Source organism: Neovison vison, chromosome 5 (genome assembly GCF_020171115.1).
Source record: "Neovison vison isolate M4711 chromosome 5, ASM_NN_V1, whole genome shotgun sequence".
Classification (NCBI taxonomy): Eukaryota; Metazoa; Chordata; class Mammalia; order Carnivora; family Mustelidae; genus Neogale; species Neogale vison.
Window position 1 is genome coordinate 5,578,004 of NC_058095.1, and position 27,722 is coordinate 5,605,725.

The 27,722-nt window shown below is 63.1% G+C and overlaps 3 protein-coding genes across 4 annotated transcripts in view; 1 reads left to right on the forward strand and 2 right to left on the reverse strand.

Annotated features, from left to right (window-relative positions):
• The window catches only part of RECQL5 (RecQ like helicase 5), a 36,939-nt gene extending 21,787 nt beyond the window's left edge, over positions 1-15,152 (forward strand). For both annotated transcript variants that reach the window (XM_044247427.1, XM_044247429.1), the window contains 12 exons: positions 10,637-10,855; positions 11,105-11,204; positions 11,326-11,362; positions 11,484-11,542; positions 11,630-11,703; positions 12,056-12,149; positions 12,436-12,567; positions 12,861-13,393; positions 13,545-13,635; positions 13,842-14,066; positions 14,277-14,346; positions 14,443-15,152. In XM_044247427.1, coding sequence (XP_044103362.1) covers positions 10,637-10,855; positions 11,105-11,204; positions 11,326-11,362; positions 11,484-11,542; positions 11,630-11,703; positions 12,056-12,149; positions 12,436-12,567; positions 12,861-13,393; positions 13,545-13,635; positions 13,842-14,066; positions 14,277-14,346; positions 14,443-14,543 — 1,735 coding nt within the window. In that variant the 3' untranslated portion in view covers positions 14,544-15,152. The remainder of the gene's footprint in view (positions 1-10,636; positions 10,856-11,104; positions 11,205-11,325; positions 11,363-11,483; positions 11,543-11,629; positions 11,704-12,055; positions 12,150-12,435; positions 12,568-12,860; positions 13,394-13,544; positions 13,636-13,841; positions 14,067-14,276; positions 14,347-14,442) is intronic.
• Positions 1,366-8,919, reverse strand: SMIM5 (small integral membrane protein 5). The gene is made up of 4 exons (XM_044247435.1): positions 8,883-8,919; positions 8,205-8,394; positions 2,205-2,415; positions 1,366-1,783 (listed from the first exon to the last, which is right to left on the reverse strand). Exons 3-4 carry the CDS (start codon positions 2,329-2,331, stop codon positions 1,686-1,688), a joined length of 225 nt encoding a protein of 74 aa, XP_044103370.1. The 5' UTR covers positions 2,332-2,415; positions 8,205-8,394; positions 8,883-8,919; the 3' UTR covers positions 1,366-1,685.
• Positions 15,153-15,179: 27 nt separating the features above from the next.
• The window catches only part of MYO15B (myosin XVB), a 29,150-nt gene continuing 16,607 nt past the window's right edge, over positions 15,180-27,722 (reverse strand). Inside the window, 36 exon segments of the mRNA XM_044250204.1 lie at positions 15,180-15,640; positions 15,812-15,952; positions 16,067-16,200; positions 16,377-16,510; positions 16,835-16,950; positions 17,082-17,224; positions 17,397-17,493; positions 17,616-17,693; positions 17,804-17,898; positions 17,992-18,107; positions 18,199-18,275; positions 19,726-19,802; positions 20,205-20,277; positions 20,371-20,434; positions 20,601-20,728; positions 21,108-21,274; positions 21,385-21,496; positions 21,740-21,881; positions 21,973-22,103; positions 22,320-22,438; positions 22,567-22,642; positions 23,185-23,244; positions 23,496-23,608; positions 24,050-24,257; positions 24,370-24,460; positions 24,539-24,764; positions 24,863-24,952; positions 25,093-25,171; positions 25,372-25,575; positions 25,676-25,791; positions 25,918-26,016; positions 26,219-26,303; positions 26,428-26,504; positions 26,607-26,704; positions 26,949-27,110; positions 27,541-27,613. Of these exon segments, the coding sequence (XP_044106139.1) occupies positions 15,581-15,640; positions 15,812-15,952; positions 16,067-16,200; positions 16,377-16,510; positions 16,835-16,950; positions 17,082-17,224; positions 17,397-17,493; positions 17,616-17,693; positions 17,804-17,898; positions 17,992-18,107; positions 18,199-18,275; positions 19,726-19,802; positions 20,205-20,277; positions 20,371-20,434; positions 20,601-20,728; positions 21,108-21,274; positions 21,385-21,496; positions 21,740-21,881; positions 21,973-22,103; positions 22,320-22,438; positions 22,567-22,642; positions 23,185-23,244; positions 23,496-23,608; positions 24,050-24,257; positions 24,370-24,460; positions 24,539-24,764; positions 24,863-24,952; positions 25,093-25,171; positions 25,372-25,575; positions 25,676-25,791; positions 25,918-26,016; positions 26,219-26,303; positions 26,428-26,504; positions 26,607-26,704; positions 26,949-27,110; positions 27,541-27,613 (4,061 nt within the window). The 3' untranslated portion in view covers positions 15,180-15,580.

Sequence of the window (27,722 nt, forward strand, 5' to 3'; positions counted from 1 at the left end):
GTGACCGAGCATACATAAGCCCTCAGGGAAGTTTAGCCAACTTGATCATCACCTGAGACCTTCACCATCCTCCTCATTAGCACTGTTATTCTGAATCCTGTTCTTGTGGGGACCTTACAGCCTGGTTCTTGAATTTCTTTTCTTTTGTGTGGAAGGACTTCCTTTCTGGGTCTTCAACCTAAACCAAACCCGTCAGACAAGTCAGTGGACACCAGGAAGTGAAACCAGCCAGAGTTTCTCACACCTCCTGTCAGCCGGAGATGGAAGGGAGCGGGGAGAAGGGCCTGGCATCCCTGATCCACTCTGTTTTCTGGGTAGACAGGGCTCCACCCCAGTGGCTCTGGGGGACCAGTAGGGATGGAGGGAGAGGTACCGTGGAGAGCTTTTTGGTCCCCTCTCCCCATTCCTGGTTTGGTAGCTCTACCTGGGCTGTTCTGTGGAAGAGAAAGAAAACTGAAGGGAGGGAGACGGTGGTGGTACATTGCGGCGGGGCCAATCTTTAAAATGGGTCCACGTTGCTGTTGCTTAGAGGGGCGGGCGGATAGTGGCGATGGCTCATCCCTCCACATGCCCAGCACTGTTCCAAGTGCTTGCTGTAGGTCATCTCAGTTTCTCCTCACGAGCTCACCCCAGAGGGTAGCTGCCGGGGTTAGCAGAGTCTCAGAGGGCAGGAAATGTGGCGTGGGGAGGTCGAATCACTAACGGGCACTCACGCAGCCGGGGAGTGGCGGCGTGAGGATTGGCACCCGGACGGCCCGGCACACGATGGGGAGAGGACCGAGGGGTCAGGATGCAGGTTATGGACCACAGTAGGGGCCTGACCTCTTTTCTCTGACTCCAGAAGAGTGGGAAGACCCGGTGGCCTGAGCCCACTGGTGTGGGGTGTGCCGGCTACAGTAACTGGCGGCGGAAGCTGTGGGGTGGCATTCCTGAGCCCAGCACCTGGGCAGGCGCTACCCGGTCACAGCAGCGGGGGCCTCTGGAGCTGGAGCTCAGCAGCAGCTCGTGCCGACGGGACTTCCACCCTCGCCCTTCCCCGGCTCCCTCTTGCGTGGCATTCCTGCCTGCTTGTGTGTTTTTGCAGCTTTCCCGGGCACAGGGAGTGCGGAGGCCTGGGCAGGACAGTCACCGGCCACACCCCTGGGATCCTGGCACTTTGCCCTTCAGAAGCACAGTGCCCAGGCCAGGGAGTCTGATGCCGCAGAAACCCATAACCAGAAAGCTTTTACTGGGAAAGAAACGGGCAAACACCGGAGCAGACTACTGACGCCGCCGCTCTGGTGGGAAGCTCGGGATCCAGTCGCTAGTGCACAAAGCCCCTCTTTGGCATGGAGGCCCCGAGGGCCAGCTCCCCACAGGTGCAGGCAGTTCTCCGTCCGAGTATGGGAACCCTGCTTCTGTGTTTTGTTAAAAGGTGCGGATTGGGAAAGTTCCAGTTCATGTTTACTCGGTGTTTGAAACAGTTGACTCGTCCTCGGCCCCCAGGATTCACCGGCAGGTCAGAGTTGGGGGCTGAACCGGCGCTTGTTTCCTTGATGAGGCTGCAGGTGGCGGGTTCCTGGGCAGGGCCGGAGCTGGGGCCACGGGATCGCGGTCTGGTGGCCTGCGGGCCGCAGGGCCAGGTGGCGCCTGGGGTCATGGCTTCGGCAGCCTCCTCTCCAGCGTCTCGTCCTCCTCTCCGTCCCTCACGGTGGGGTCATGGGCCGCACTTGGACCTTCCTGCCTCTGCGCTCGGGGCAGCAGCAGCAGCAGCAGGCTATCAGCAGCAGCAGCAGCACGGTAGCTGGGGAGGAGGGGACAGAAGCAGAGGGCTCTCAGAGAGAAAACACACACCCGACTTCTAAAGAAACCCCTCCGGAGGTGTGCCAACTCATTGCCCAAAGATAGTCTGGTGAGAGGTGTTGGGGGTCCCCTTGCCAGCCACTGGGCCCGACTTCCCTATCGTGCCGCCTCTGCTGGCCACAGCTTCGCTCCCTCCATGCCTCGTTGGGCTGCGGGGCTGCCCTGGGCCCCGGTTCCAGCACCACCCCATCACCGGAGCAGCTTGTGGAGGATTAGGGCAGTCCCTTGGCACTCCCCCAAGGACATCCGCTTCTCCTCTGTCTGGGGGAACACCTAGCCAGCCCTTTGGCCAGCACCAAGGTCTCACCCGGATGCCAGGAACATCCGGGGACACCGGGGAGAAAGCGAGAGCCCCAGCTTACCTGTGAAAAGGAGGATGACCGAGAAGGCCACGATCTCCACGGGCTCGGCCTGGGGCAGCCTCTGTAGCTTGAGCAGTAACCTTTCACCCATGGAGCGCATCTCCTGCACAAAGCTGGCAGCTGCCATGGTGCGCCAGACTCCTGCGGGCTCCTGCTGGCTCCTGCTGGGCGCCTGTCGGGCGTGCTGAGCAGTGACGGGGTCCCCACCCACCTGCAGCCCGCAGAACGAGTTAGTCAGGTCTCACCCCTGCACCCCTGCGGCTCCTGAGCAGGGAGGGAGCCTTTGGGGCCCTCCGCCCAGACCCGGCAATGGCCCTCAGCCCCCACCCAGCTGATACCACCTGTGGTGGGAGAAGCGGGTGACGGCAGGCAGCCTGAGGCCCCGCCGTGGGGGCTGCCGGGCTCAGCCAGACACAGGGGCAGTCTGTCTGCTCGCCACGGTCGGCCAGGGTTCCCGACTTGGAGGTGGGGTGACTTCACGGTCACATTCCTTTGTCTCACGCACCACTCCTGGTTTTGCTGGGGGGGCCTCGGGCTGGCATAGCTCCCCTGGTGACCCCTGGGTCCTTCAGGACTTCAGGTGCCTTGCCTGGGTTCTCAGTGGGGAGACTGGGCTTTGGGATTCCAGCCTGGAGCTCTTGGTCCTGTCATATGTGGGGCAGAAGGAGCAGGTTCCTGGAGCAGGCATCTGGGGGCTTTTAGCTAGGGTCAGCGCTAACGGGGAGCTGGTCTGAGCCCCTTTGGGGCCCCTGCCTCTCCCACCAGCCCGATTTCTTTACTTATAGGTGTTCTTTGAGGAGGAAGAGATGACATTGTGTCCTTGCAGGTTTACCCAAGGGGGTCCTCTCAGGATGCGATCAGGCGTCCCAGTGCTGGCTTACCAGCCCCTCCCCTGCTGGCTCAAACCAGGAGAGTCCCCTCTGCCCCTCCCCCTGCCCCAGGTATGTGGCAGCTCAGCCCTCTGGCCCCCTGAGAGCCTTTTCCTAAGGGTGCCGGCAGGGTGCAGGGCAAGGTCCAGGCTGAGCCTGAGTGGGAGCACACTCTACCTCAGTGTCTTTCCCCTTCAGTGGACATGAGGGACCCAGTAGCTCTTCAGAGATGGACCAGGGACAGCCTGTGCCAACCAGCCTGAACTTGTTCACCTAAGGCGGCTCTGATCCCAGAGAGGTAACAGGTGGCAGGGGCTGATGCCAGACCTGTAGATCTAATTACTGTCACTTCGTCCTGGGCTGTGGCCAGGTGGTTCTCCTCAGATGGCTGCAGTCTTGGAAGCTGGTCACTGCTGGGACTTCCGTCACAGTAGAGCCGTCTTAGAACTGCCTTGAAGGTCTTCTGCTTGAACTCTCTACCCCGTTCCTGGCCCCGTGCACTCCTTCTGGCCTGCAGCCTTCGCCTGAGCCCCTCTCGGTGAGATGGGCCGGGGGGGGTCCCACCTGCTATGACAGCCTGCCCTCTTTCCTCTTGGAACAGTGCTGATCTTTGGAAGGTGGGACCTCCTCCTGACCTTGCTGGTCCCGCCTGTGGTCACATAGGACACTTGTACCCCTCTTCTGCCTCGTGGGCCTTCGGGACCTGGATGGCAACTGGCGGGTGTATCCCATGTCCCCTCTTCCACGGGGTAACTGTCCTCATTGGGTCAGCTGCCCCACAGGGAACGTTGTTTTGATGCCATCTGACTCCTTCCTGCTTCCGTGACATGGACACGTCTCTGTCTCTCTGAGTCTGTTTCTTTTCTTCATTTTACGTGAGAGGAGATGCCCATCTTTCAAGGCGGTTGGATTGATTCCTGGGAGCACAGCGGCGGCCAGCGCAGGTCCTGGCACACATGGGGGCCCCACACATGTGATTCCCCTCGGGTAGGGGGTTTGGCCACCATAGGAGCATCGAGGAAGCCCTTGGGGGCAGTCGTACCCCCTTGTATCCTGTCAGATAGGGTATCTATCTGGGGACCTTCATCTGTGTCCCGCATTCCTAGGATGTCTGGTGTGTGAGGTGAAGGCAGGCGGTGGGGCAGGCTGGAGCCAGGAGCTGTGGAGTAAGTCACCTTGAGGGTAGCCGGCAGCCGGCGGGTCACTGGGGGATTAGCAGGTTTCCTATCGGAAGTGGGCGGCTCCTGGAGTTAGATCCTCCCGTCTGCTCTCATGCCCCACCCCAGGATCAGCATGTTTCTGCAAAGGAGATCAAGATGCTGGTTTCCAAGTGTCCTAAAGGGCACGGGATCCCAGAATGCCACAGGACTTCTAGCCCTGCTTCCCTTGCTATATGGGGAACAGCCGGGATAGTAAGTGGTTCCTCTGTGGTTACGCAGCGGGACGGGGAGCCTGGGCCCCCTACTGCCCCATGCTGGCTCTCGTGGAAGCCTGTCCTAGGCGGCCTGCCCTCTGGCTGGCAGGGTAAGTCAGCTCCCAATGCGGCCTGCGGAGAGCACTGCCCATGCACTAGGCCCGGTGCCGAGACCAGGGCCCCAGAGCCTTTTGGAAGTAGGTGTGCCCTGCGTAACCAGCGCCGTTCCACACTCCTGAGTCTGGAGCACTGCATTTATCCAGGCACCTCACCCCCAGGCTGGGGCCACACCTGTTCTTTGAGAACCACAGGAGACTCGTCATCAAAAGGCCAGATCTTGTCTGTCTGCCTCTGGTTCACCAAACTCCTCCCCAAGCATAGGGCCCCTCTCCTCTGGTCACACTGAACAAGCCCCGGCCCCTCCCGCTCTGACCGGGGAAGTGGGTTTGCACCAGGAGGGTGGGCTCCGCATTCTGGAGCCTCTCTGGACATCCCCAGTTCCCGTGTTCCCAGGAGTGCAGCAGCCCGCCTGCTGGTCTCATTCCTAGAGGAGGGAACGGAGGTGCCCAGCAAAGCCCCGGGGGAGACTTCGCACAGGGCTCAGGACTTGGGCACCATTTCTCCTGCCCTCTGCGTCTCCGCGCGGTCTGGCTCCTTCAGCCTGATTGGCCCCGCGCCTGCATTGCCTAATGTAGCCATCAGAGACTCCTTGAAAGAGGAAGCGGGTGGAGGCCAGCTGGGCCAGGGCGGTGCTTTCACTCGGGTTTCCAGGTCCAAAGACTCGGGGAGGGGTTGTGGAGGGGGAAGCCTCCGCTTGTGAGCAAGACGGAACGCGGAGCCCCGCCAGTCTGAGGGGTGTGATCTCCAGAGCAGGGAGGACCCAGGTTGGGCCAAGGCTACTCGGCTGTGCAGAAAGGTGGGCTTCGCTGGTCAGAAGCTTCAGCTCTGAAGTTGGACGTCTTCCGAGCGTTGTGACGTCAGGATGCTGCAGCGTCTGACCCAGGGGACCTGCGCTGCTCCGGGAGGAATGCGGGTCCACACCCGGGGGAGGCCGTGGCTGGGGCTGCGGATGGCATCGTGCCTTTGTGCCCAGGGTCTCTGGTGAGCTGATTTAACAAGCCGTACCAGCCCCTAGGGGCTCGCCCCGGGCTGCGCCCTGATTCTGTCTGGGCTGTGATCGGGAACGGGGCCACTGGACACCTGAGGTTCTGCCCCAAAGGCTGACAGGGAACCCCCTTTGTTTTTTCAGTTGACGTTCTGCCATTTCCACCCTGGCCTTGAGCAGAATAAACCTTAGTGGGGACCGTGGGAGCTGGAGGGACCTTGTTCTCCTAAGAGGGAGGAGGCACATTCCAGCAGGTCACAGGCGCTCTTCCCAGTGGGCTATTTAAAGCGAGGCTGGGGCCTGCCTGATGCCTGGTGCCCGATATAACCAGCCGTTGTCAAGTGACCATGCCGTCTGTTCCCCGGCCGTTGCTCTGTAGGGCGTCCCGGTCTGTAAGTGTCCCCAGCTGTGACCTGGGGAGTGGGGGTGCTCTGAGGCTGTTTGCGGCTTGTCCCTTTTACTTTCACAGGTTTGGAGGAAGGAAGACAGGGAAGCCCAGAGCAGGTACCGATGATCGCATGTGTCTTTCTGGTCTGTCTCAAGAAGATAGGAAGGTCATCCATTCTCCTTCCGAAACTGCTTCCTGCCAGCGAACCAGGGAAATCAGAGTACGTCCCAGCCCTGTGCTCTGAAGTGCCTTGGTTGGAGGCGGCCAAAGCAAGTGGTTCCCACGGCCCCAGGAAGGGAGAGCAGCCTTGGCTGCCTGCATGGCCCTTCTTGGAGCCTTTGGAGGGTGCACCATGGCTGCAGTGGCCGCGCATGGAGGGAGAAGTGAGGCGGGCAGAGGTGAAGGCGGGCAGAGCTGGAGGGACCAGAAAACGTTCCTTTGTGTGGCATCTTCTGGCACAGAGGACCTTGTGACAGAGCAGGCAGGCATCCTGCAGGCTTGACAGCTGCCACTGGGTACTGAAGCTTCCCTGCTTCCTCCTGGCAAAACCGATACTCCAACCCCAGAGGCCCTTTGTGGAGGAGAGCAGGCAGCAGACCAGCCTGGGCGTGACTGATAAGTGGCCTACTGACAGCTCCGGGCCCCTGTCATTTTGTCGTGGTGCCTTATAGCCACTCTTGCCCCAGCGGGCCCTGTTTTGTTTGGGAAACAGCCCTGATGAGGCAAACCCATGGTTGTGGCAGATTTGCAGGGTCCAGAGGCCTGACCACGAAGGCGGAGGTGTCCACTGGATACTGCGTCAAGCCTTCAGACGATGCCCTTTTCTGCCTTGGCTCCAAGTTGCTGTGGGGAGTAGACATTTGAACCCAGAGTAGTCCTGCTTCCCTAGCCTCGTGAGTTTTCCAGGACTAGAGGAGGCCTTCCTGCTGCTGGTGGTGGTACCGCCAGACCAAGGAGCTAGGCATCACCCCCCTATTCCAGCTCAGCGCCTGTGTGCAGGGGACCCCCCCATGTCCTGCGGCTGCAGGGACTCTGCTCCCCACCCACCTGCCTTACAGATCCCAGCCAGCAGGGGTAGCCCCAGGCTCACCACCGCGCCCTCCCCTTTCCCAGCCCTGCCCGCTGCCTCCAGCACAGAACCGGCGCTTGGCCCCTCTCTGCCATGCCTGGCCCATCGGTGCGGGGCTTTCAGTCTCCTCAGCTGCCAACCCAGGCCAAGTCCCACAGCCTCTGAAGAGCCAAGAACACTTGGACTGATCCTTGATTTCCACTTTTCCCTGGATTGTTGTTTTTCTTTCTAAGTAGATACTAGCCTGTTTGCTTTGGGGGAAACATCTGGGGGGCGGGGAAGAGAGACTTTAACCCTAGCGTGGGGACAAGGAGGCCTGAAGAACGGGCAGCCTCGGTTCATGGGGCCCTGCCCAAGGGGGCTGCTCCTGGTGCTGCTCGAAGAGCCATTTTGGGCTCAGCGTTCCAGTGACACGGCAGAGGGCCGAATGCCAGGCGGGTCCTCCACCGGCCTCACCACCATTGCCCTCTTCCCACCCACCCTGGTTTAGAGGCAGGCCCTCGTGCTTCCGGTGCAGCATTCACGAAGGTTTGGGAGCTCACGGGATTCCAGTTGGGCCCAGGGAGGAGTACCCGGCTTTAACTCTGAGCTGAGAACACCTGGCAATGAGCGGGCCAAGCCTCTCATAAGAGGTGGTGGCTGCCGCGCTGATGCAGGACACAGATGGGCAGAGCTGCTGCGGGTCCCACCACATCCTGCGGGGCACGAACTGCTCTGCCCCGAGCCACCTCCACGGGGAGAGAGCAGGCACACCCAGGGCTCTGCATTGATCCTGGGGAAAAGGGAGGCTCCGTGGGCAGGCAGCCGTCCTCTTCCGAGCCTGGACAGCCAAATCCCCTGTTTAAGCCCCCTGAATAGAACAGGCTTAAACTAACTTGCCGAGTAAGCAGGCACTCGGGGCCCCTCTGCCTGCTTAGCAAGCAGGGAGGAAAGCACTCGGAGCAGAGGGCTGCAGCCTCGGCCCGTGTCCCCGCGGTGCCGGGCTGCCAGCAGGAGAAGGGAGAGCCCACGTTTAAACAGGCTGTCCGGAGACCATGACCATGTTGTACCCCCGTGAGCCTCTCTGTTCGCGGTAGACGGTGGCTCTCCACCCTCGGGGCAGGAGACCCTGGCCCCGCACCCCCACCCCTCTCATCCGTGGCTGGCACCACTCACCTAGGAACTCAGATCCCGGGGAGCCCAGCAGCCTCCTGGGCCTCTCCTCAGCCCAGCCACCACCTCTTCCTTCCTTCTCGAATGCCTCTTTCCTGACCCGCTGCTGGGCGCCTTCCTCAGAGCCTGTGGAACTCCTGGCTGGTGACAGCCAGCTGCTCTCTCAGCCTCAGCTTTTCTGTTGTTGGTCGTCCTGGAGATCCAAGTGTCAAATTACACGGGGCGGCCACCAAAGTGAGGGAGGCAGTGCCACCTCTGCCCCTGCCCAGGCGAGCGAATCCCTGCTGGGCCCTTGGGATGGCTAGGACTCCCGCACGCTGCCCTGCCCCTGGGAGGTCTGGCTGCGCGAGAGCCGCCTCTTCTGTTCCTCCTCTTCCTCTCTCTCCCTCCTGGCGGGTGTGTGCTAAGCCAACGTGGGCTGGGCCTGGGCTGGGAGGTGATAAAAGAGGAGGTCGGCTCTCTTGTTCCCTGGCAGAGATGCCCTCTGGGAGGCTTCACCTGAGCGGCTGAGTTGGGTGGGGAGACCCCACACGCTCCCAGCTCTTTGGCTCCCTCCCTCCCCTCAGGAATACTTTGGTCCCATCCCCCCAGCCCCCCCTCTGGCGACTCCCCAGCCGGTCCCACCCTTTGGCCCCTTCCAAGAAAGAAAGTGAATAGTGGGGGAGCCGCCGGCCCACCCACCAATGCAGCCCTCTGGGGAGGCATCTTGGGAAAGAACTTGGGGGTGACTTGAGAGTAGCCTGCTTGCCTGGAGCGGGGCAGGGGGAGGTGCCTGGTGCCTGGTGTTCCCCAGCCCCGGGAGGAGGGACGACCCTGCTGATGTCTTTCCGAAGCGTGTTTGCTGGTGTTGGCCGGGGCCGTCTCTGCACGCCTGGCCCCGGCCAGCAGGGACGGGCTCCGGAGCTCAGTGGCTGGCAGGGCCCTTGACATTTGGTTGGTTGTGCCACCCCAGCAGCCCTGGCTGTGCCTGGGGCGGGACGGGAGCCGACCCCAAGCCGCATCTGTGCGCTCTCAATGGGGCCCTTTGAGTGTGAGCACAAAACCCCAGTGAGTCCGGGCTTGAGGGAGGGTGGGGGGAAGGAAGCCGACCGTGTAGCCACATCCCTTGGATGCCAGAGGCTGGACAGGCGGCCACTGTGCAGATGCACAGACTGGCCATGGAGGGAGTCCCTCGGTGATTTAGGAGCGGCGGGAACAGTGCCCTCTGGTGGCCGCCCGGGCCCCCGTGCTGTCCCGGCCACTGGAAGCTGCATTCTCGAACGAGGCAGCCAGACCCCACTTCCTAGGGCCTGTGGAACCATCCGCTCTTGCTTCGGTTCCTGCCCCTCAGGGCCTCAGCTCGTCAAAGTGTTTCTTGAAGTTCTAGGCGGTGCTCACGTTGAGCAGCGTTCTGGTGAGAGAGTGACGCCCCCTATTCTCGTCCCCAGGATGCGGCGCCTGGACAGCCCTGCCTCTGCTGCCCCGTCTCTCAGGCTCCCCTACCCTGTGCCACATTCCCGTGGCAGGACTGGCCCTTGGCAAGGGTCCTGGGAGATCTGTGGCTCCTCCAGGGGCCTCTGCAGCTGCCCCAGGGACCACCTGTGCCCCCATCCTGGGAGTCGTAAGAGAGACAGCTGCTGTCTGGTACGGACCGCAGCAAGGGGGCTGTGGCAGGGTTGAGGCCCCGGAAGATGTGATGAGACTCCTTCCCAGGCTGGTCTCCTCACTGCCCTCACCAGTGAGCAGCGTACGATGCCAGCTCGCAGAGCTGCTGGTTCCTGCTCTTGGGCAGTCCCCCAGCTCCGGGCTACATATGCGGGCAGTCTTCTTGGGAACAAAGAAGGTACACAAGAGATAGAAGCAGGGCAGAGTGCCGAGGCGGGGGTAGGGCCACCTCCGTCCCCCGCCTCCGGGAAAGAGTCATCAAGAGGGCTCACCGTGCGCCGGGTGCCGTACATGGTACCTCGGGGCACCATCTCCCCCAGTCCTGCTCGGCCAGGGGAGTCAGTGCTCTTCCTGCACCGTTCGACAGGCCAGAATGTGTGGGCTTTGAGCCATCCAGTGCTTCCCCTAAAGAGGAGGCCTCAGCAGCAGAGTCAGCATCTGTACCTAGGGCTGAAGCTGCTTCTGGGGCACCCCGCCGCCAGAGGGCACGAGGCCAGGAGGCCAGGACCTAGCGGAGCAACCTGTAGCAAAGCAGGACAGAATGGAGACCACACCCTGGCTCCACTGGATATGTTCTATGACCTTGAGAAAGCTCCTTCACCTCATTTCTTGTCATCTGTAAAATGGGTGACCAAATGATGCCTTTCCAGGCTCAGACAGCATGAGGTGTGTGAGATACTGAGTGTGGAACCCACATGTAGGACTCATCAGCCAGAGTGTAGGGAGGGGGGGATGAACGCTGGCCTGCCTGGGTCCCTCACCCCTGACCTCTGCTGTGCTGCCTCCGCCAGGTGCCGCCATGCTGCCATTGCCAAGTACTTCGGGGATGCGCCCCCTGCCTGCACCAAGGGCTGTGACCACTGCCGGGACCCTGTGGCCCTGCGGAAGCAGCTGGAGGCCTTGGAGCACAGAAGCAGTTGGAACAAGACTTGCATCGGGCCTTCTCAGGGGAATGGCTTTGACCCTGAGCTGTATGAAGGAGGCCGTCGGGGCTATGGGGGCTTCAGCAGGTGAGGGGCTGTGAAGTCAGGGGCCCCCAACCTGCAGCAGATAGGCTAGCATCCTCCCCCTCGTGCCAAGGCCAGACCAGAGGCACCACAGTGCCATCATCCATTCCCTGTTCCCGTGGACCGTGTCGGAGCTGGGAGCCTGGTGTTCCTCCTTCCTGCCGGGCTGTCAGAGACAGTAGCGCGGCACGGGAGAAGTGTGCCGGGAGAACAGAGCCCGGGCCCAGGGCTGACACCTAGCCTGTCCCCTAGGTACGATGAAGGTTCTGGAGGCAGTGGGGACGAGGGCAGAGACGAGGCCCACAAGCGGGAGTGGAATCTCTTCTACCAGAAGCAGATGAGCCTACGCAAGGTGAAGGGGATGGGGGCCTGGGGCCCCCCTTCACAGTCGCTCGGCCCCTACCCTGGTGCTGGATGGGGTCTGTCCTAGAGCTGAGCAAGATGCCTCATAGTCCCTTCCTGTCATCTTCCAGGGCAAAGACTCCAAGACAGAAGAATTTATACCTCCAGGTCAGTTCAGAAATGTCCCTGGGGGCTTTGGGGCTATTCTTAGGGTATAGATGTCTCATTGGGGGCTGGGGACTCCAGAAAGCAGAGGTAGAGTGGAAGGACCCACCTCTCTTCCCCCCAGATGAGGACTGTCCCCTGAAAGAGGCTTCTAGCAGGAAGATCCCCCGCCTCACTGTGAAGGTAAGCGGTGGACAGGGCCTCACACCGGCCCCTGCGCCTGCTTCCCCAACCCTGAGCTTGAGTGACCAACTTCCCTCCCTTGTGTAGGCCCGGGAGCACTGCCTGGGGCTTCTGGAGGAGGCTCTGAGCGGTAACCACCAGGCCACAGGTCCCACCCATGGGTGAGTGACCCGGGTCAGAGGGGCCAGAGAGGCTTCCCCAAACCCCTATTCCTTGTAGACCATGAGAACCCCCATCCCTCCTGGCTTATTTGGGCTCCCTCCCCCAGATTGTGACCCCTCCTTAGATCTCGCGGTCCCGGCGGGGGGAAGGCTTCACCAGGACCGAGGCGCTGCCAGGGCCTGCTGGACAGTAAGCCCCAGGGTGCCTGGGGTCCAGATGGGAATCCCTATGCCCAAGGTCATGCCCGCCAGGCCCTGAAGTCCTCTCCAGGGACCCCAGGGAGAATCCCAGGAGCTCCACAGAGAGAGGGCTCAGGCCCTCCTGATGCCTCATGTTCGTTCCTACCCTCAGACCTGATCTCCAGGCCCAGGCTGTGGAGCTGGAGCATGCCATGTTCCGAAATGCCAAGGCAGCCAACCTGTACAAGGCCAGTGTGCTGAAGAAGGTGGGTGCCGGGCAGGGCATGCTTCGGGGCTGGGGTGGGAGAGACGGCCCCTCCGACCTCTCAGGCTGTCGGCCTGCCCCCTGCCAGGAGGCCACTTACACAAGGGCAGCCTGACCCCCCTTCTTGGCCAGCTGGAGGTGTTGCCAGCCAGCCCCGTCAGGACTAGAACTCGGCCAGTGTCCAGTTACCTGCAGCCACAAGCCCCAGAAGCCCACTTTGGAAAGCCTGGGTTGGGGCTCGCAGGAGCTAGTGGGTGTCATGGCGTCCCTGCCTGTCCCTGACTCAGGTGGCTGAGATCCACAGAGCCTCCAAGGACGGGCAGCTCTACATCGGAGGCGCTGCCGGGAGCTGCACGGAGCCGGCCCAGCCCCCAGAGCCCACCGAGTATGACATCCCGCCGGCCTCCCTGGTGTACTCGGTGAGCAGCGTCCCGCCGTCCTCCCCAGACCTGGGTCTGGAAAAGGCATCGCGTCCTTTGTCCTCAGCCAGGGCACGGCCACTTGCCCTCTCCGGGCCCCGCAGCCCTGGCCCGGGGTGCCCCGCGGCAGACCCTCCAGCTTTCCTCTGCAGCCCCCACAGCTCCCCCGTCCTCGGCCCGACCCTCAGCCCGCAGTGTCCCGCCGGCTCTCCCTCGGCTCCTCCCGAGAGCCCAGCAGCTCAGCCGTCGGGACCAGCCAGGGAGTGCGCTCAGAACCTCTCTCTTCTTCACAGCCCAAACCCAGGCGGGTGGGAGCTGGTTTCCCCAGAGGCTCCTGCTCATTCCAGACGGCCACTGAGCTGATGGAGAAGACCTGTGCCAAGGAGCCAGCCCCCCAGCCTGCGCGGGGAGGTGAGCAGGAGCCCCCCAGCCAGCCCTGCGGCCTCCAGCGGGAGGACTGTAGTGAGCCCCTCCCCGGGCCGGGAGGAGAGGCCCCTGGAAGCCGTGCTCATTGTGGGGGGTCCTCCCCTGAGAGGGTGAAAAGCTCCTCCACGAAGGGCGGCACCAAGGCCCGGGCCAGCAAGAAGCAGCAGCTCCTAGCCGCGGCGGCCCTCAAGGATTCGCAGAACATCGCCCGCTTCTGCCAGAGGGCCAAGAGCCCATCCCCCCTCGCCTCAGCCCCAGGGGCAGAAGGTGCCGGCCCTTCCTGTGAGGGAGTGCGGGGACCCCCAGCAGCCCCAGAAGAGTGCTCAGGAGAGGAGGATGGAGCCCTGGGGTGTTTGGCTGTGCCCTCCCAGACCAAGGAGTGTACCAGGGGGACGCCAAGGTAAGGGCCCTGATGGTTCTGAAATTCTCCGCCTCCTTGCTAACTGGGCCTTGGAAGCTCCGGCCCATCCTAGGGCGCGCTCTGTCGGGCCGGCTGGCGAGGGGCGCAGCCGGCGGCGGGAGTGCTCATGCCCGCCCTCCCCTCCGGCCAGAGCCTGCTCACTCAGAGACCAGGACCCCCCTGAAGGCCAGCCCACCCCCTCAGAGGAGACACACAGGGGCAAGCGGTCCAGACCCCAGCAGGTACTAATAGGGACAAGGCCTCAGGGGGAGGAGGCCTGCAGAGCAGGTCAGTATCTGTTCTCTGGGTGAGGGGTTTGGGGAAAATCGTCTCTTCTTACATCCCAGGGCTAGACGGGACAGGCTAGAGGGGGCCCAGTCTTCCAGAATGAGAGAAGGGGCCCGTGACGGGGAGCCCAAGAGTGACATTCTATTCTGGTCCTGCACAGGAGAACCCAGAGAACCAGGCTCAGAAGAGGCCTCGCCCCTCAGCTAATGCCTCCATCTTAGCTGAGGCCAAGGACAGCATCTCGGCCGGCAATCCGGGCATCTTGAACCCCACAGTGCAAGACTCCTGCCTTCTCCCAGCCCCTGGCATCTCCCTCAAGGAGGCCGCAAATGTTGTGGTCAAATGCCTGACTCCTTTCTACAAGGAGGGCAAGTTTGCATCCAAGGTAGGGTAGTTGGGTTGGTTCTACCCTCCCCTGGAACACTTGGGTACCATGGGGGCAGGGAACAGAGCCAGAGGACAAAGCAGGCTAGCCCGGAGATTGGCTGCCTCTCTCCCTGGCGTCTGCCTTGCCCCTGGGTCATGGCCGAGGGCCTCTGGTGTGGGGGGCAGGGCGGGGTCCGTGCTCTTTGCTCCTGTCCCCCTCTGCCTCCAGGAGTTATTTAAAGCCTTTGCCCGCCACCTCTCACACTCGCTGACTCAGAAGGGCTCTCCGGGAAGGAGCGGTGAGTGCCCGCGTCATCAGGCCAGGAGGTGTTTGCGGGGCCGGTGGCAGGGAGGGGACGGGCCCTCACGGAGGTTCCCCCTTCCCGAATCTGTAGTGAAGGAAGAGGCCCAGGATTTCATCAAGCAGTTTTTTCACGGTCGGGCTCGGTGCGAGAGTGAAGCTGACTGGCACGGTCTGTGTGACCCGCAGAGATGACCAGCTCCTACCGCTAGGGCCGGAGTGCTCCCCCCGCCTCCGCTGTGGGCCAGCCTGGGCCTCACTCAGGAACAGGGAGGGGGGAAGCCTGCAGCCGTCAGGGCATCAGCTTTGCTCAGGGTCCGTATCTTCCAGCCCTATTTGGAGATGGCCCCAGTCACCTCCCAAATCAAGGCCAAAGGCTGGAACAAGCCACTTTCTGCTTGCAGGGTCTGAGGGCTTCCTCCTCCTAGCCTCCCTGCCTCTCTCGGCTGGGTTTTCTGAACCAGATCCCCAGATTAGAAGGGGGCGGGGTGGGGGCGGTGGCGGCGGTGGCTGCTGCTAGAGGAACAGGAGGAAAGAGTGGTCCCTCTGCCTCTTGGGATTGAATTGTAGGCCAGGGTGAGGCCACCAGTCGGAGGCCCGGGGCCACTTCAGGAAGAGCCCTCCTGGCCTCGGGTTCTGGGCCCACTAGCCCTTTCCCTCATGGAGCCAGCTTCCGGCCTGGCCCCAGGTGCAGAGCTCGGGAGCAGGGCAGCAGCTGGGCCCTGCTCTCTGCTCAGCTCCTGGTCAGGAAGGCTGGGCTGGACAGAGACTTATGAGAAATAAAGTCCTGTTGGATTTGAGACACACATGCCCACAAAACACGGCTTTTTCTCTTGGGAGTTTTATTTTCTCACTGTTTGCTTCCCCCAGGCTTGTGGGGTTCGTGCTGATGTTGGGCCCAGGCCTGGGGCTGGCTGGATATCCCCCTCGCCCAGCCTGGGCAGCATCAGATGCCCAAGCCCGTTCCTGCAGCCCCCACTCCAGCCCCCGCCCCGGGGGGAGTCCTGGTGTTGCCCTTCTCAGTTGATGTCACTGGAGCAGCTCCTGCCCCGTGGCCTCCACTGTGGCCAGCAGCGCTGTGCTGTGGCAGGTTCCAGAACAGCCAAGTGGGAAAGTCCCAACCAAAATGGCCTGACAGCACCAAGGGAGACCTTTCCAGTCGGACTGGGATGTGGGAGGGGCCCCTTCCTCATCTCCTCCCCTCCCCCATTCCTCTTGGGTGAGGCTGGCCACTAGTTGGGAGCAAGGCTGCTGTCCCTCAGGAAGGCGATGGTGTCCTTCAGCTCCTGGGCCTGCCCGGGGAACAGGCCTGTGAGGACAGGGCCCCCCCCGTGTGCCCCCACCTCTGCCCTGGGCCTGCAGCACCCTAAGCCATGAGCACGGGGCCAGGCTCCGGGCGTGCCAGGCCCGGGTCAGGCACCCCCCGCCTTGCCAGGGTGTCATCAGAGTCCCCGGCCACTCACTTTCGGCAGCTCAAACCAGATGGTCCGGGGGCGGTCAGCAGAGCCGTAGTTGAGCTCCAGGCCAGGGGCCCCCTTCTTCTCCAGGGGGCTCAGCAGGTGGAGCTGGTGCAGGTCCTTCAGGGCGATGGAGCAGCACGGTTTCTGGGGCAGCAGAGACAGCAGAGCTAGGCCTCTCTCCACAGAGGGGTCACCATGGGGGATGGGACAATGGCGCAGGGGTGCTCGGACCAGCACGGGGGCAGGATCCCAGCCCACCTGGTTGAAGGGGTCCAGGAGGATGAGATGCTGGCGGTTCAGGCCCAGGAGGCTGGGTCCAGGCAGGGCCAGTTGACTCACCCGCAGCACCACATACACGGTGTAGCCGAACAGGGGCAGGCGGCTCACAGCCTCTGGGAACGGAGGGGCCGGGGTAGGCGTTCTGCCGTTCACGCCCTGGCACCTGCCCGAGTGGGCCCTAGGTCGGCCGGGCCAGGCCGGGCCGGTAGGGAGGCCTCCTCAGACCCTCCACACCTTCCCTTCTGGGCCCCTTGCCTCGGCCCCTGTGACTCGGGGGCCCCGGACCCACCAATGAAGCTGATCTGGGCTTCTTGGGAGCTGCAGCCTCGCAGCTGCTTCAGCTCCTGGTACATCAGGTCCTTCACGGTGGACGCGTTCACTTGCGACCGCAGCGGCTTTGGCAAGTAGTCCAGCAGGTCTCGCCTAGGACACAGAGTGGTCGCTGAAGGCTGGGTATACAGCAGGCGCTCAATGAATGAGCAGGCTACTGTGGGTGAGATTGGGAATCCAGACTTACGAATGAGGCATGGGCCCTGCCTATGGGGAGCTCGGGTCGGGGGTGGGGGTCAGGTGTACGTAGCCCCCACAACTCCAGGCCGTGAAGGGTGCACGTCAAGTGGCCTTGGCACTGGAAGACTGGGGAGGGGACGGGGAACTGAAGGAGGCCCATGGAGTATGCGCTGAGGTGGGCCCCAGCAACAGCAGGACCAGGGGCGGTAGGAGGTCGGGGGCCGTGTGAGCACTCACTCGGCCAGGGGGTCCTCTTGGGCTGTGCTGCAGTGCTGCAGGGCGGCCAGCCTGGCGAGCTGAGCGCTGGCCTGGGGGGTCACCAGCAGCTTCCCCTGCAGGTAGTCCCGCAGCACCTGAGGGGGGGACGGCAGTGAGGGGAGGGAGGCTGGAGGACCCCCACCCGGGCAGGGCTTCCTCTAAGCTGCAGCCCGGGGTCCAGCCACCAGCTGGTGGGGGCCGGGGGGTGAGGAGGGGGGCGGCTGACCTGCATGTAGTGGGTAGTGGTGTAGGTGGGATTCTCGAAGTGCAGCGGCATCTCCCAGCTGAGCCGCCGGCTGTGCAGGCTCACGTCCTGATCCACCACGCTGTTGACGTACTCATGGGGCCACAGGGGCCGCACCAGCTCGCCTGAATGGGGAGCCTAGGTCCATAGCCCGCCCTGACGTCCAAGGCCAGTCCTGCCCGCAGTCCTGGCAGCCCCGGCCCAGAAACCTGCCCCACTTGTAGGCATACAACCGCTAGGTAAGCTGCCTCCTGGAATCCAACCTGTCCCCCCTTCTTCCCCAGGCGAGGGGCTCACCTTCCCTTTTGATGAGGAAGAGGGCAAATTCCTGCACTTCCTGGGGGTCTGTGATGCCCATTTGCTGACACAGGTCCTCTAGCACTTCCGCTGCCACCTGGGGCATGTTGACAGGGCCGTGCGTGGTGGGGTTGTGAGGCTGGGGTGCGGGGGGTGCCCAGAACTGGTGCCACAGCTTTCCTGTCTCTCCCAGCCCCACTTCTCTGGCCCCACGCTCACCGTGAAAGTCCGGATACTGGTTTTGTAATCCATACCCCCCGGCAGGTGAATTAGAAGCGAGCGGACTTCTTGCCCTTTCTGCCAAGGCAGGTTGTAGGGTCAGTTCACCAGTGGCCAGAGGCCCCAACTCCCTGTCCCCACCAGGGAGTCCCATAATGCCCAACTTCCCGTACCCACCCCTGCCATACCAGGAAAGCCTGAGTTTCGCCTGGGGAGGGCAGCCGCGAGCGGCCCCCGTATTTGACTGTGCGCTGGAGGTGCTCTTGGCTTCTCCGGGCCAGCTCTGCAGAGGGGAAGCGGGCCGGGGTCACCGGCATCTCCAAACCCCTCCCCAAGCTGCTGAGACCCCAGCCTGGGAAGTCCCTCCCATAGGCACCTTGGCTTGGGCCTGAGTCCTGCAGAAACTTGGTCACGTAGGGCATCAGCGTGGCTGATGGGGGAAAGATGCCGGTCAGGAGGCTGAGGAAGCTCCAGCCGCGGACACAGTGTTCGCTGCAGGGTGGAGAGTGTGGGCTTCAGGCCGGCAAGATTGGGCCCCTGCGCCGGCTGCCCTCCGCCACTTCCCCCGGCCCCGCATACTCACGGCTGAGGATGTCTGGTCACCTGCTTGATGACTTGGCAATAAATCTCATCTCTGAGGTTCTTGTTCTCCCGGCACGGCTGTGGGGACCGAAGAGGGGGCAGGGTGACACGGGAGCTGAAGTCAGAAATCCCACTAACAGGGTGCCTGGGTGGCTCAGTGGGTTAAAGCCTCTGCCTTCGGCTCAGGTCATGATCCCAGGGTCCTGGGATTGAGCCCTGCATTGGGCTCTCTGCTTAGCAGGGAGCCTGCTTCCTCCTCTCTCTCTGCCTGCCCCTCTGCCTGCTTGTGATCTCTGTCAAATAAATAAACAAAATCTTAAAAAATAAAATTGAAAAGAAATCCCACTAACAGCGATGGCTGGGGCCACCTCTCGGTCTTGGGACACAGCTGTGTCCAATGGGTCACTCTCTAAGTCACCGTCTTCATCCGCTTACGGGCTGTGCTCAGCCTTGTCTTCTCTGCTGGCTCCCCTTGTTTCTTTGACCTCCAGGGCCTCAGTGCCCTTGGGCCTCAGTCTGCAGGCCCTGCTGATCTCAGCTGTTCCCACTGCTGATGAGTATCGGTGCTGACCTCCAGCCCAGACTTCTCCTTGAACCCAGGCCCCGCACTTGGAAGTCTGGACTGCACACTTCCTATGTCCAAAAGACTTTCCTGCACCAATCTAGACCTGCTCCTCCCTTAGGCCCCCGTATCGAAGACGGTCTTTACTCTGGCCAAGGCCTTCATGACATCCTTGGCACCTCTCTGTCACACCCCACGTACAGTTCATAGCAAACCCTGTTGCTCTGAGTCTTTTCCCCTCAGCTGCTACCTCTGGGCCTGGCCCGCACCATCCCTCACCTGTGATCATTGCAATAACGCCCTCTGGCACTTATCGCCCCCTGGGAAGGGTGGCAAACTGCGCCCCCCTGAAAAGGTAAGCCAGTCTCTCTGCAAACCCCCTTGAGTGCCCACGTCTCTTGAGAAATCAAGAGTCCCAACAGGAACCTATGATGGCCTGCCGTGACCTGGACCTGCCGACTCCCTCCAGCTCATCCTCCACTCTGTCCTGACTCACTGGGCACACCGGCCATGCTGGCCTTGCTGGTGCTATGGCCCACCGTCACCAGGACTGTCACCCCTGCCCCGCTCTGCCTGCAGGTGATGGCCCCAATGCACACATGCCTCTCCCCCAGCTTCCCACAGATCTCTGCTCCAGGGTCACCTTGTCCCAAGCTTCAGCATTTAGCAGCCCCTTCCCTGCTGTATCGGTCTCCGCAGCACCTTTTACTCTTGAACACACTGCATCGTGGTTTACCAGAAGTCTCCCCTCACTAGCTTATAAGCCTTGTGGGGACTGAGCCTGCTTAGTTCACTGCCGTGCCCCCAGCATGTACTAGGTGCTCAATAAATACTGTTGGATGATCTGAATTAGACTAGTGGCTAAGGGGAGGGGGAAGCCACTCAGACCCAGGCAAGAAGACAGGAACAGACCCTCAAGGTACACACTGTCTCCCCAAGGCTTTCAACACACAAGCTCTTGCTTACCCTCAGCAGGTCATAAAGGAGCTCCATCTCGTTCTTGCCCCGGGGCTTAGACAGGTCCCCCATGAACCGCATCAGAGCTGTAGGAGGAGAAGCTTGTGAGCTGGGTTGGGGGCCTGGTTTTGGCCCATGCTGTCGCTAGGGCTTTCCATGTCATCTCATGCCTTGCTCCCTAAAATGCACGCGAGCCAGGCAGAGCAGAGCAGTCTCCGCTTTACCGATGAGGAAACCGGGCTCAGAGACGTTGCATGGGCACCTGCGGCTACACACAGCACGTAGCCAGCTGGACAGAGCGCTGCCTTCCTGCACAGACTCCATGCAACCCACCACCCCTTGGGAGTGAGTAGAAATAGGGGAGGCCTATGAGGGGTTCTGCAAACACCAGTGAGCTTCCCTGAGTTGACAAGGACAGAAGGCGACCTGGCGCCCAGGTCCGAGGCATCGCAGACATGGGGACACAGGATGCTATATAGGTCACTCACTCTGGAAGATTTCCACAGCCTGCCTGTTGGCGTCCTCATCGCTGAGGCTGATAAGCGATTCTTGTATGGGATCCTGTGGCCAAAGAGACTGGGTTGTGAGTCTGGGGTCTATAGAGGCCAGAAGGCAGGTCCACTGGCCTGGCTCTTCCCCACCTGTCCCCCTCACCTTGGTGTACTGCACCAGGCTGGTCATGGCCTCCTCCTCAGCATCTCCGTGGGTATGATCTGGCCTGAGGGGGCAGAAGGAAGGACAGCCCTGCTTGCTCAGCCCTCCCGTCCCCATCCCGGGTTGTGTAGGGAGGGTGCCGAGAGCACTGGCCTGGTGGCTCAGAGCAGGAGGGCCACTTTAGGGAGACCGAGGACGGCCAGGCAGAAGGGCGGGCCGGGGCCACTCACAAGGTCTGGGGCTTCCGGAAGTAGTACAGGGCAAATTCCTGCATGGTGTAGTTGTGGGAGTCCACGGACAGAGAGATGAAGGCTACAGAGTCATCGCTGCGTGCTTGGCTCGGGGGGCGGGCATCGTGCTGAGAGCACAGGAGACCTCATGCCACCCGAGGGCCCACTGGCCTGTCCAGAGCCCCCTGCCCAGGCCCCCGCCCCGCCCGAGCCGAGAGGAGCAGGCAGAGCACACCACCAGAAGCCAGAGGCATTTATTGAGCGTCATTCTAGGGCAGCACTCAAGTAAGCGCTGGGAGGGGACGGGAAGGGTGCACCGCCCGGCCCCTGCCCGCCAGGGGCTCACACTCTTGCTGGGGAGACAGACATCTGGAGAGGGCGGCATCAGGCCAAGCGCTGCCCGCCAGCAGCAGGGAGCAGGCGGTCCTGGCCGCTCAGGGGCAACGGAGCCCTTTCCGTCCTCGACTCCTAGTTAGGCTTCGTGTCCGCCTCTCCCGTCTTCCTCACCTCCGCTGCCCTCTCCCACTGAGCCAGCCCTGGCTCTCGGGGCTGCAGCCGACTCTTGCGCCGGCCACTCCTCTCTGGTGAGAAGGAAGAGTCAGGGGCGGCAGCCGGCTGAACTATGTCGGCAGGAAAGAGTCCGGAACGGCCCCCGGTGGAGCCAAACCGCCAGCCTGGAAGACACCAAGGACAGGGTCTCACCCACCTGGCCCCTCGGCCCTTCCACGGCTCTGCCATGTGCTGCCCTCCCCGTGCCAGCTGCCCTGCCCGCCCCCGGGGATACCGGGCTCCAGCGTGGCCACTGGCAACAGCTTGATGAGGTCCCCACGGTGGAAGCTGAGGAGGCTGTGGTCATCCGTGATGTAGCTTCGCAGGGCGATGACGTAGCCCGAGTCCTGCAGGCGGGAGGAGGGTGGGCAGGCCGGGCAGCCGACCGGCCCGCTCCTCCTGCTGGCCTCCCTCCCCACCCGGCCCTCCACAGGTCCAGGGACCCGGCCTGAACGCCCAGTCCCACCCCTGGTGCCTTGACGGAGCTTGGCTGTCAGCCCTGAGACCAGCCAGACCAGATGTGGCCCCCCTACCCAGCCCCCAGCCCCCAGCCCCGCTGCCCGCCAGCCCCCTGCCCGGCCTGCACTTGCCTTCTTGAGCTCACTCAGGAACAGCTCGATCATGGCCTTGATGGCGCTCGCTCGGGCTGTGTGCAAGACCAGCTGCTCGCTCTTCAGGGTCAGCTCCAGGGTGGAGCAGCCCGGGCACTCCACGCCCAGCAGCTCAGCGAAGCTATGCACCCGCGGAGAGGCATGAGCTGAGAGCCGGCTCGCCCCGCCAGCCCCCCGCCCGGCGCCCCCGCCAGCCCCCAGCCCAGGTTCACCTGTACGAGCACAGAGTCTTCAGCTGGCTGGGGTGGAGGCTGGGGTGGAGGCTGGGGCCTTTGGTCATCTTGAGCAGTCTCAGCCCCCGGTGGGACACGCCCAGCAGCTGCACGTCACTGCCACTGTCGCCCTGCCCGGAAGGAAGGTGCTACGTCACAGACAGGTCCTGGTCCCCGCCAGCATCCAAGATGCCCTGGGGCTCCTCAGGGCCGGTGCTGCTCTTTGTCCTTCCATTGGGGCCCACCCCTGTCCCCGCTCTCATCCTTGCCACAAAGGCCCACGCTAAGCGAGCTGGGATCCAGAGTGGGGAGCTGATGTCCCCAGCCCTGCGTCCAGCCTCACTGACCGAGACAGGGAAAATTCGGGAGAAGTAATTGGCCCACTTGTCCCTAGCGGCCACCACGATGCGCTTCTTAACACTGTCCTCCGTGGTGCTGAGCGACTCCAGGCCAACCTCCAGGTCTCCTGTGGGCAGGAACGATCCCCAACTGTCTTCAGGTTCCGCCACAGGGACACCCAGGGTTTGCTCCCTCCAGACAGACAGACCTAGTCCCAGCACTTCAGCCCCTGACTCCCGGGTCGCCGGACCGTACCCAGCAGCTCTTTCATTTTGCTCCGCTCCTCCTGGGATATTCGGACGCAGGACTCGGCAAAGGTGTCCTTCAGGATCTGGGGGCAGATCCACATGGTCACCACCAGATCCCTGCGCCAGAGCTCACCACGGAGGCAGCCACACATGGAGAAGCTGGAGAGCCCCGAGGGCACAGGTGGAGCAGGGGCGAATATGGGGCCCCTGAGCCTGGGGCCACCCCCACCTCCCTCTAGCCTCCCGCGACCCACACTATGGGGCTGCTGCTCCTGGGTCAGATGAGATCAGTTCCCTGAAGGAACAGAACCTGAAGGGGGAGCGGGGGGAGACGGATACAGAATGTGGGGCAAGAGGCAGGATCCCGGGAATATCCAGGAGCATCTGCTGTGTGCCAGGGCCTGTGCTGGGGACGGTGTATGCTTTGTTTTGAACCCTTCACTGCCAGCCAGTAGTGGTCCTTACTCTCAGGGATGTGCTGAGGACGAAGTAAATGAAGGCAGGGCTTGAGACCCAGCGCCTGCCCTCTGAGTGCCAGCTGTGTGCCCCTTGCACCGCTGGTGACCCGGCCCAGGGGCCGGTGCTGTGTGTCTGTCCCTGGGACAGGTGGGCCAGGCTCTCTCACCTGCTCACAGAGGAGTCTGAGGCAGTAGGGGTGGCTGAAGTTCTCCCGGGGGTAGAACACCTGTGGGAGAGCAGGGACGAGGAGCGGAGATGGGGACAGTGCCCTCCCCTCCCCCGCCTACCTCCCAGACCCGGCAGGAAACTGAGGCCTGATGAGGCGGGTCGGGTCGTGGGAAGGGGTGGGGGGGTGGGGTGTGTGTGTGTGTGTGTGTGTGGCAAGTGGGGGGAGTGGGTGCTGGGGTCCCACCCACAGCCTGCAGCCCCTCCCCAGCCCAGGGAGAGGCCTGGCTGCGGCCCCGGCCTCGTGCCCACCTCCTTGCGCAGGAACAACCTCCAGGACGGGCTGAGGTAGGAGAAGCACACGCTGCCGGAGGGCGCGAGCAGCTGCGTGGAGACTCCCTGGTCCTCCATGGGCTCCATCCAGCCTGGCAGAGGGAGGAGCCAAAGGGCTTCAGCCAGGAGCTGCCAGAGCCAGAATGACAGGGACATGGGGACAGAAGACTGTCCCCCTCCCTAGGGCCCCGTGAGGGCTCTGCCCGCTGGACTTTTGCTGCCTCCCTCCTGCCCACATCACATCTCCAGCCTCCATTTCCAGCCCTCAGACTTTCCCTGCTGTCCTTGACCACGTCAGCAGGGCCACTAAGTCTGGAGCTGCCAGGATGCACCCAAGGAGGGCCCCAGGGCAGGCCCTCAAAGCCACATGGGCCCCGCCCGGGACAGGAACGCGGAAGCTGGGGCTCCTTGCCCATGGCTCCAAAGTCCGGAGCCCTGAGCACCTGACCTCATAGCGTTGTGCACGGAGAGGCTTCTGGAAACCCTGCCCCACCCCAGGGAAGCCCACCAGAGAGGGATAGAAGGGTTCTTACTGTGGGGCCCAGCTAAAGGGCTGTCTGGTTCCTCAGGCGGAGGCAGCGGGGGAGCTGGTGGAGGTGAGGGTGACTGGGGGGCAGGTGGAGTCTCGTCAGAGAGACCCTGGCTGTCCTTGCTGGAGCTGGAGGGCCTGAACTGTGGTGGGAACTTGGGTCGAGGGGCCACGGCTGGTGCGGGGCCCTTCCCAGCGCTGGGGGACGGCATCTGGGGAGGCACAAAGCATGTACGCAGCTGGGTCTAGGGTTAAGGCCAAATTCACCCCAGAGAGCCCTGGACCCCCGGGGTGAGAAGCCATGCCCGGGGGCTGGGGCCTCACCGACACAGGTGTGTGGGCGTCGCTGATCCCCAACTTAGCCAGAGCCTCATCCTTGGGGTTGTTTTTCTTCAGGAAGTTTTTCGGGGGCTTCCTGAGAGAAGGAAGAGGCCCTGAGTCCCCAGGGTGACTCCCCGGGGAGGGGGCAGCCCCAATCGCCCCCGAGGCCCACCTGGCCGGCTGCACGGGCATGGGCACGGGGCCCGGGCGGCTCTGGTACATGCGGATAATGTTCCGGATCTCCCGGCTCGGCTCAGCCCGCTGGTGGGGCGCTGGCGCAGGGTGACCACCGGGCCCTGCCCCCTGGGCCGCCGGCTTGGCCTCTGCCTCTTGTGCAGCTTTGACCCTACCTTGTGTCGGGGGACTCGTCACTACGGGGGGAGGAGGGGGTGAGGGCACTGACCAGAAGGAGAAGAAACACATGAAACCCCATCCAGTCCCACAGGGCCCGGCCCTCCCCCACGGCCCCCCCACGGCCCCCTCACAGCCCCCCCACCTCTCGGTTTCTCCTCGTCCTGCTCCTCGTCCTGGGAGATCTGCACCTTGGGCGGAGGCTTCGAGGTCTTCACCGTGATCTGCTGCTGCCCTGTACGTGCCCCAGGTGGCCCGATTACTCTCCCTGCTGTGCCCAGCGGGCTCTGAGACGGGTGACATGGACCCAGAGGAGGAGAGTGTGCCCCACGCGGCCCGGCCTGTGCGGAACCCGACCACCCCAAGCACACTCACCCATCTTCTGGAAATAGTCCTGTTTCTGCTTGAAGCTCTTGGGCCGCTGGGGCTTCTCTTGGGGCTCCTGTGAGGTCTCCTGAGGGCAGGAAGGGGAAGTGAAGGGGCAGCCCCGCCAGCCGAGTTGCCCCTCCCCCAGCATCCCCTCCATCCCCCGACCCCATCGCTGGGGCTCGGACCCCAGGCATCTTTTCCTCATCTTCCCGCTCCTGTGGGGACTCGTGGCCACTTGGCCCTGGAACCTGCCGTCTCCATCTCAGACCCTGCCCGCATCCTCGCCCTCAGACAAGCACCCACCGATTCCACCTCCCGCTCTGGCTCCCGCCGCAGGGCCAGGGGCTTCTTGGGCTTGGGGGCGACAGGTGGGGGTGAGGTCGGGGAAGCAGCTCCAGGGGCCTGGGCCTGAGGCTGAGCCTGGCGCCGGTGCCGCTGTGTCTGCTGTTCCAGCGACAAGGTCATGGCCTGGGTGGTCATCTGCTGGGCCTGAGCCGGGGGAGAGGCGGCGGGCCCGGTAAGAGCGGGTCGGGCTGGGCCCCGCAGACCCGGCCCCGAGAGGCGCTCGGAGGGCCCCGCCCACCCTCACCAGGAGGAGGGCCTGCTGGTTGATGAAGCTCTGCTGCTGGGCGGCCAGCTGCCTCGGGTCCATACTGGGAAGCAGGGGCTGCGGTGCCGGCGGCAGCTGCGGTGGCATCACCATGGCTGCAGGTGGCATACAGGTGCCCAGCTTGCACATGGCCCCCCGCCCGCTGGCCCCTCCGGGCCCCCCCGGCAGGACCTCCCTTCTTCCAGCTCCTACCTGAGAAGGGACCTGCCACCTGGCCTTACCTGGCATGGCAGGGACTGCGCCCATTGCTGGCATCATGGGCACAGGGGCAGGCATCATGGCCGGCTGGTATCCAGGCATCTGCATCATCCCTGGGTAAACTGAGGGGACAGGGCCCTCCTGGGTCAATCCCTATCTGGGCCCACAGACCCCCTCCCTCTAGCTCTCCAGCAATAAAAAGAGGACGGGCCCCCAGGGTGCTGGCTGGGGCTCTCACCCCGGTTGCCTAGAGGTCCCTGGCAGTGCTTTCCCCATGCTGTGGGGCTGGGGAGACCCTGGATGGATGCTGGGCCCCGCACTCACCCATGGGGTAGCTGCCTTGCTGCATGGGCCCCACGGCGCCCCCTCCCTTCATGCGGCTGCTCAGAGCCCAGGCTTGCTCCAGATCCTGAAGGGACCAAGGCCACAGGCCAAAGAGTCAGAACCGGAGTCCCAGGAGAGATGGGAGAGGTGGCGGAGGCCCCGGGGAATAGGGGCAGGGACAGGGTCAGGTGTGTGTGCGGAACACTTACCCTGTGACCCGGAGAGAGGACTGGCTGGAAGAGGTGGTCCAGGAAGCCATCCAGGTTCCCTGAGTTCTGAGACTCCCCTATGGGGCCAGAGGAGGGTTATTGCCCCCCTGGGGTATGGGGCAACCGGCACCCCCATTCCCACCACATGGGCAACCTCACTGTGCCCATTCTGGCCTTACCTGACTGGATCCTGCTGGGTAGTGTGGGGGCTGGCCCTGGAGGTGGACCTGGCAGTGAGGGGGCCTGGATGCCAGGGGCAGGGGGGATGTCCTCGTCTCTGTGGGAGACAGTGGGCCCAGCTAAGGGGGTGCCTTGGATGGGGGTGGTGTCCAGTCTGAGGCAAAGAAAAGAAGCTGGTGTGGGGGGTCATTCCCGTGTGGGAGAAGGTGAGGTACGTGCGGGGGGGCTGGGCCTGTAGCAGGTCCTCTGAACCCCGGGTGTGATAAGGTGGCTTGAGGGGTCACCTGTGACAGAACAGAGATAGGAACAGGCTGGGACAGGGGTGCTGGGCCGGCACCTACAAGCCACGGGGGGCAATGGGGTAGCTGTGGGGACTGACTGGGTCCCCCAGGTCCTCAGTCTGGCCGATGAGGTCCAGCACGAAGTCACAGCCAACCAAATCCTGCCAGGAGTCCCCGGAGTGCAGTGACACGGACCAGCCACGGGGGGGCAGCTCCAGTCCTCTGGGAGGGAAGAGCGGCGCTGTAGGGAGTGATCAGCCAGGAAGAGGGCCACCGCGAGGGTCCCCAAGGGGAGGCCGCTGGGGAAGGGGCAGAACCTGGGGGAGGCACTGGTTTCCTCAGACAACTCTCCTCTCTTCGACCCTCACAACCTACTGCTTCCACATCGGGTCTGATGTGCTCATTTATTGACCTGTTTTGTTAGAATCTGGACCACAGACATAACCTCTACTCCTGCTCCCTATCTTGAACCTACGGTCTGGTCTGGCTCCTGCCCACTTATCCCTCCACACCCCCACTCCCCACCAATGTCCTTGGGGAGCAGGCTTTGGCCCTGGGTTTGCAGGAGGCCCCTGAGAGGAGAGTGGGCAGGGAGGATGAGGAGGGGACAGCCATCTGTGTTGGCCACACTCCCCATCCCAGAGGCCCGTACCTGCTCTGCAGAATCCACCCGGCGAACTGCTCCCCCGTGGTCCAGGACTCCACCTCGGCGGAGTAGCACTCCTCTACAGGGACAGGCGGTGGGGACCGGAGTTAGGGGCAGCAGGCCCTTCCAATGGGAAGGGGCAGCTGTCCCCATGGGGGCTCCCGGAGCAGGACAGGACCCTGTGATCA

Bases quoted from the DNA above. Each gene is read 5' to 3' on its own strand.
- SMIM5 (XM_044247435.1), bottom strand. From the start codon at position 2,331: ATGGCAGCTGCCAGCTTTGTGCAGGAGATGCGCTCCATGGGTGAAAGG. The intron at 1,784-2,204 runs GTAAGCTGGGGC...CCTCCTCCCCAG, and splicing joins GGTCATCCTCCTTTTCACAG to CTACCGTGCTGCTGCTGCTG.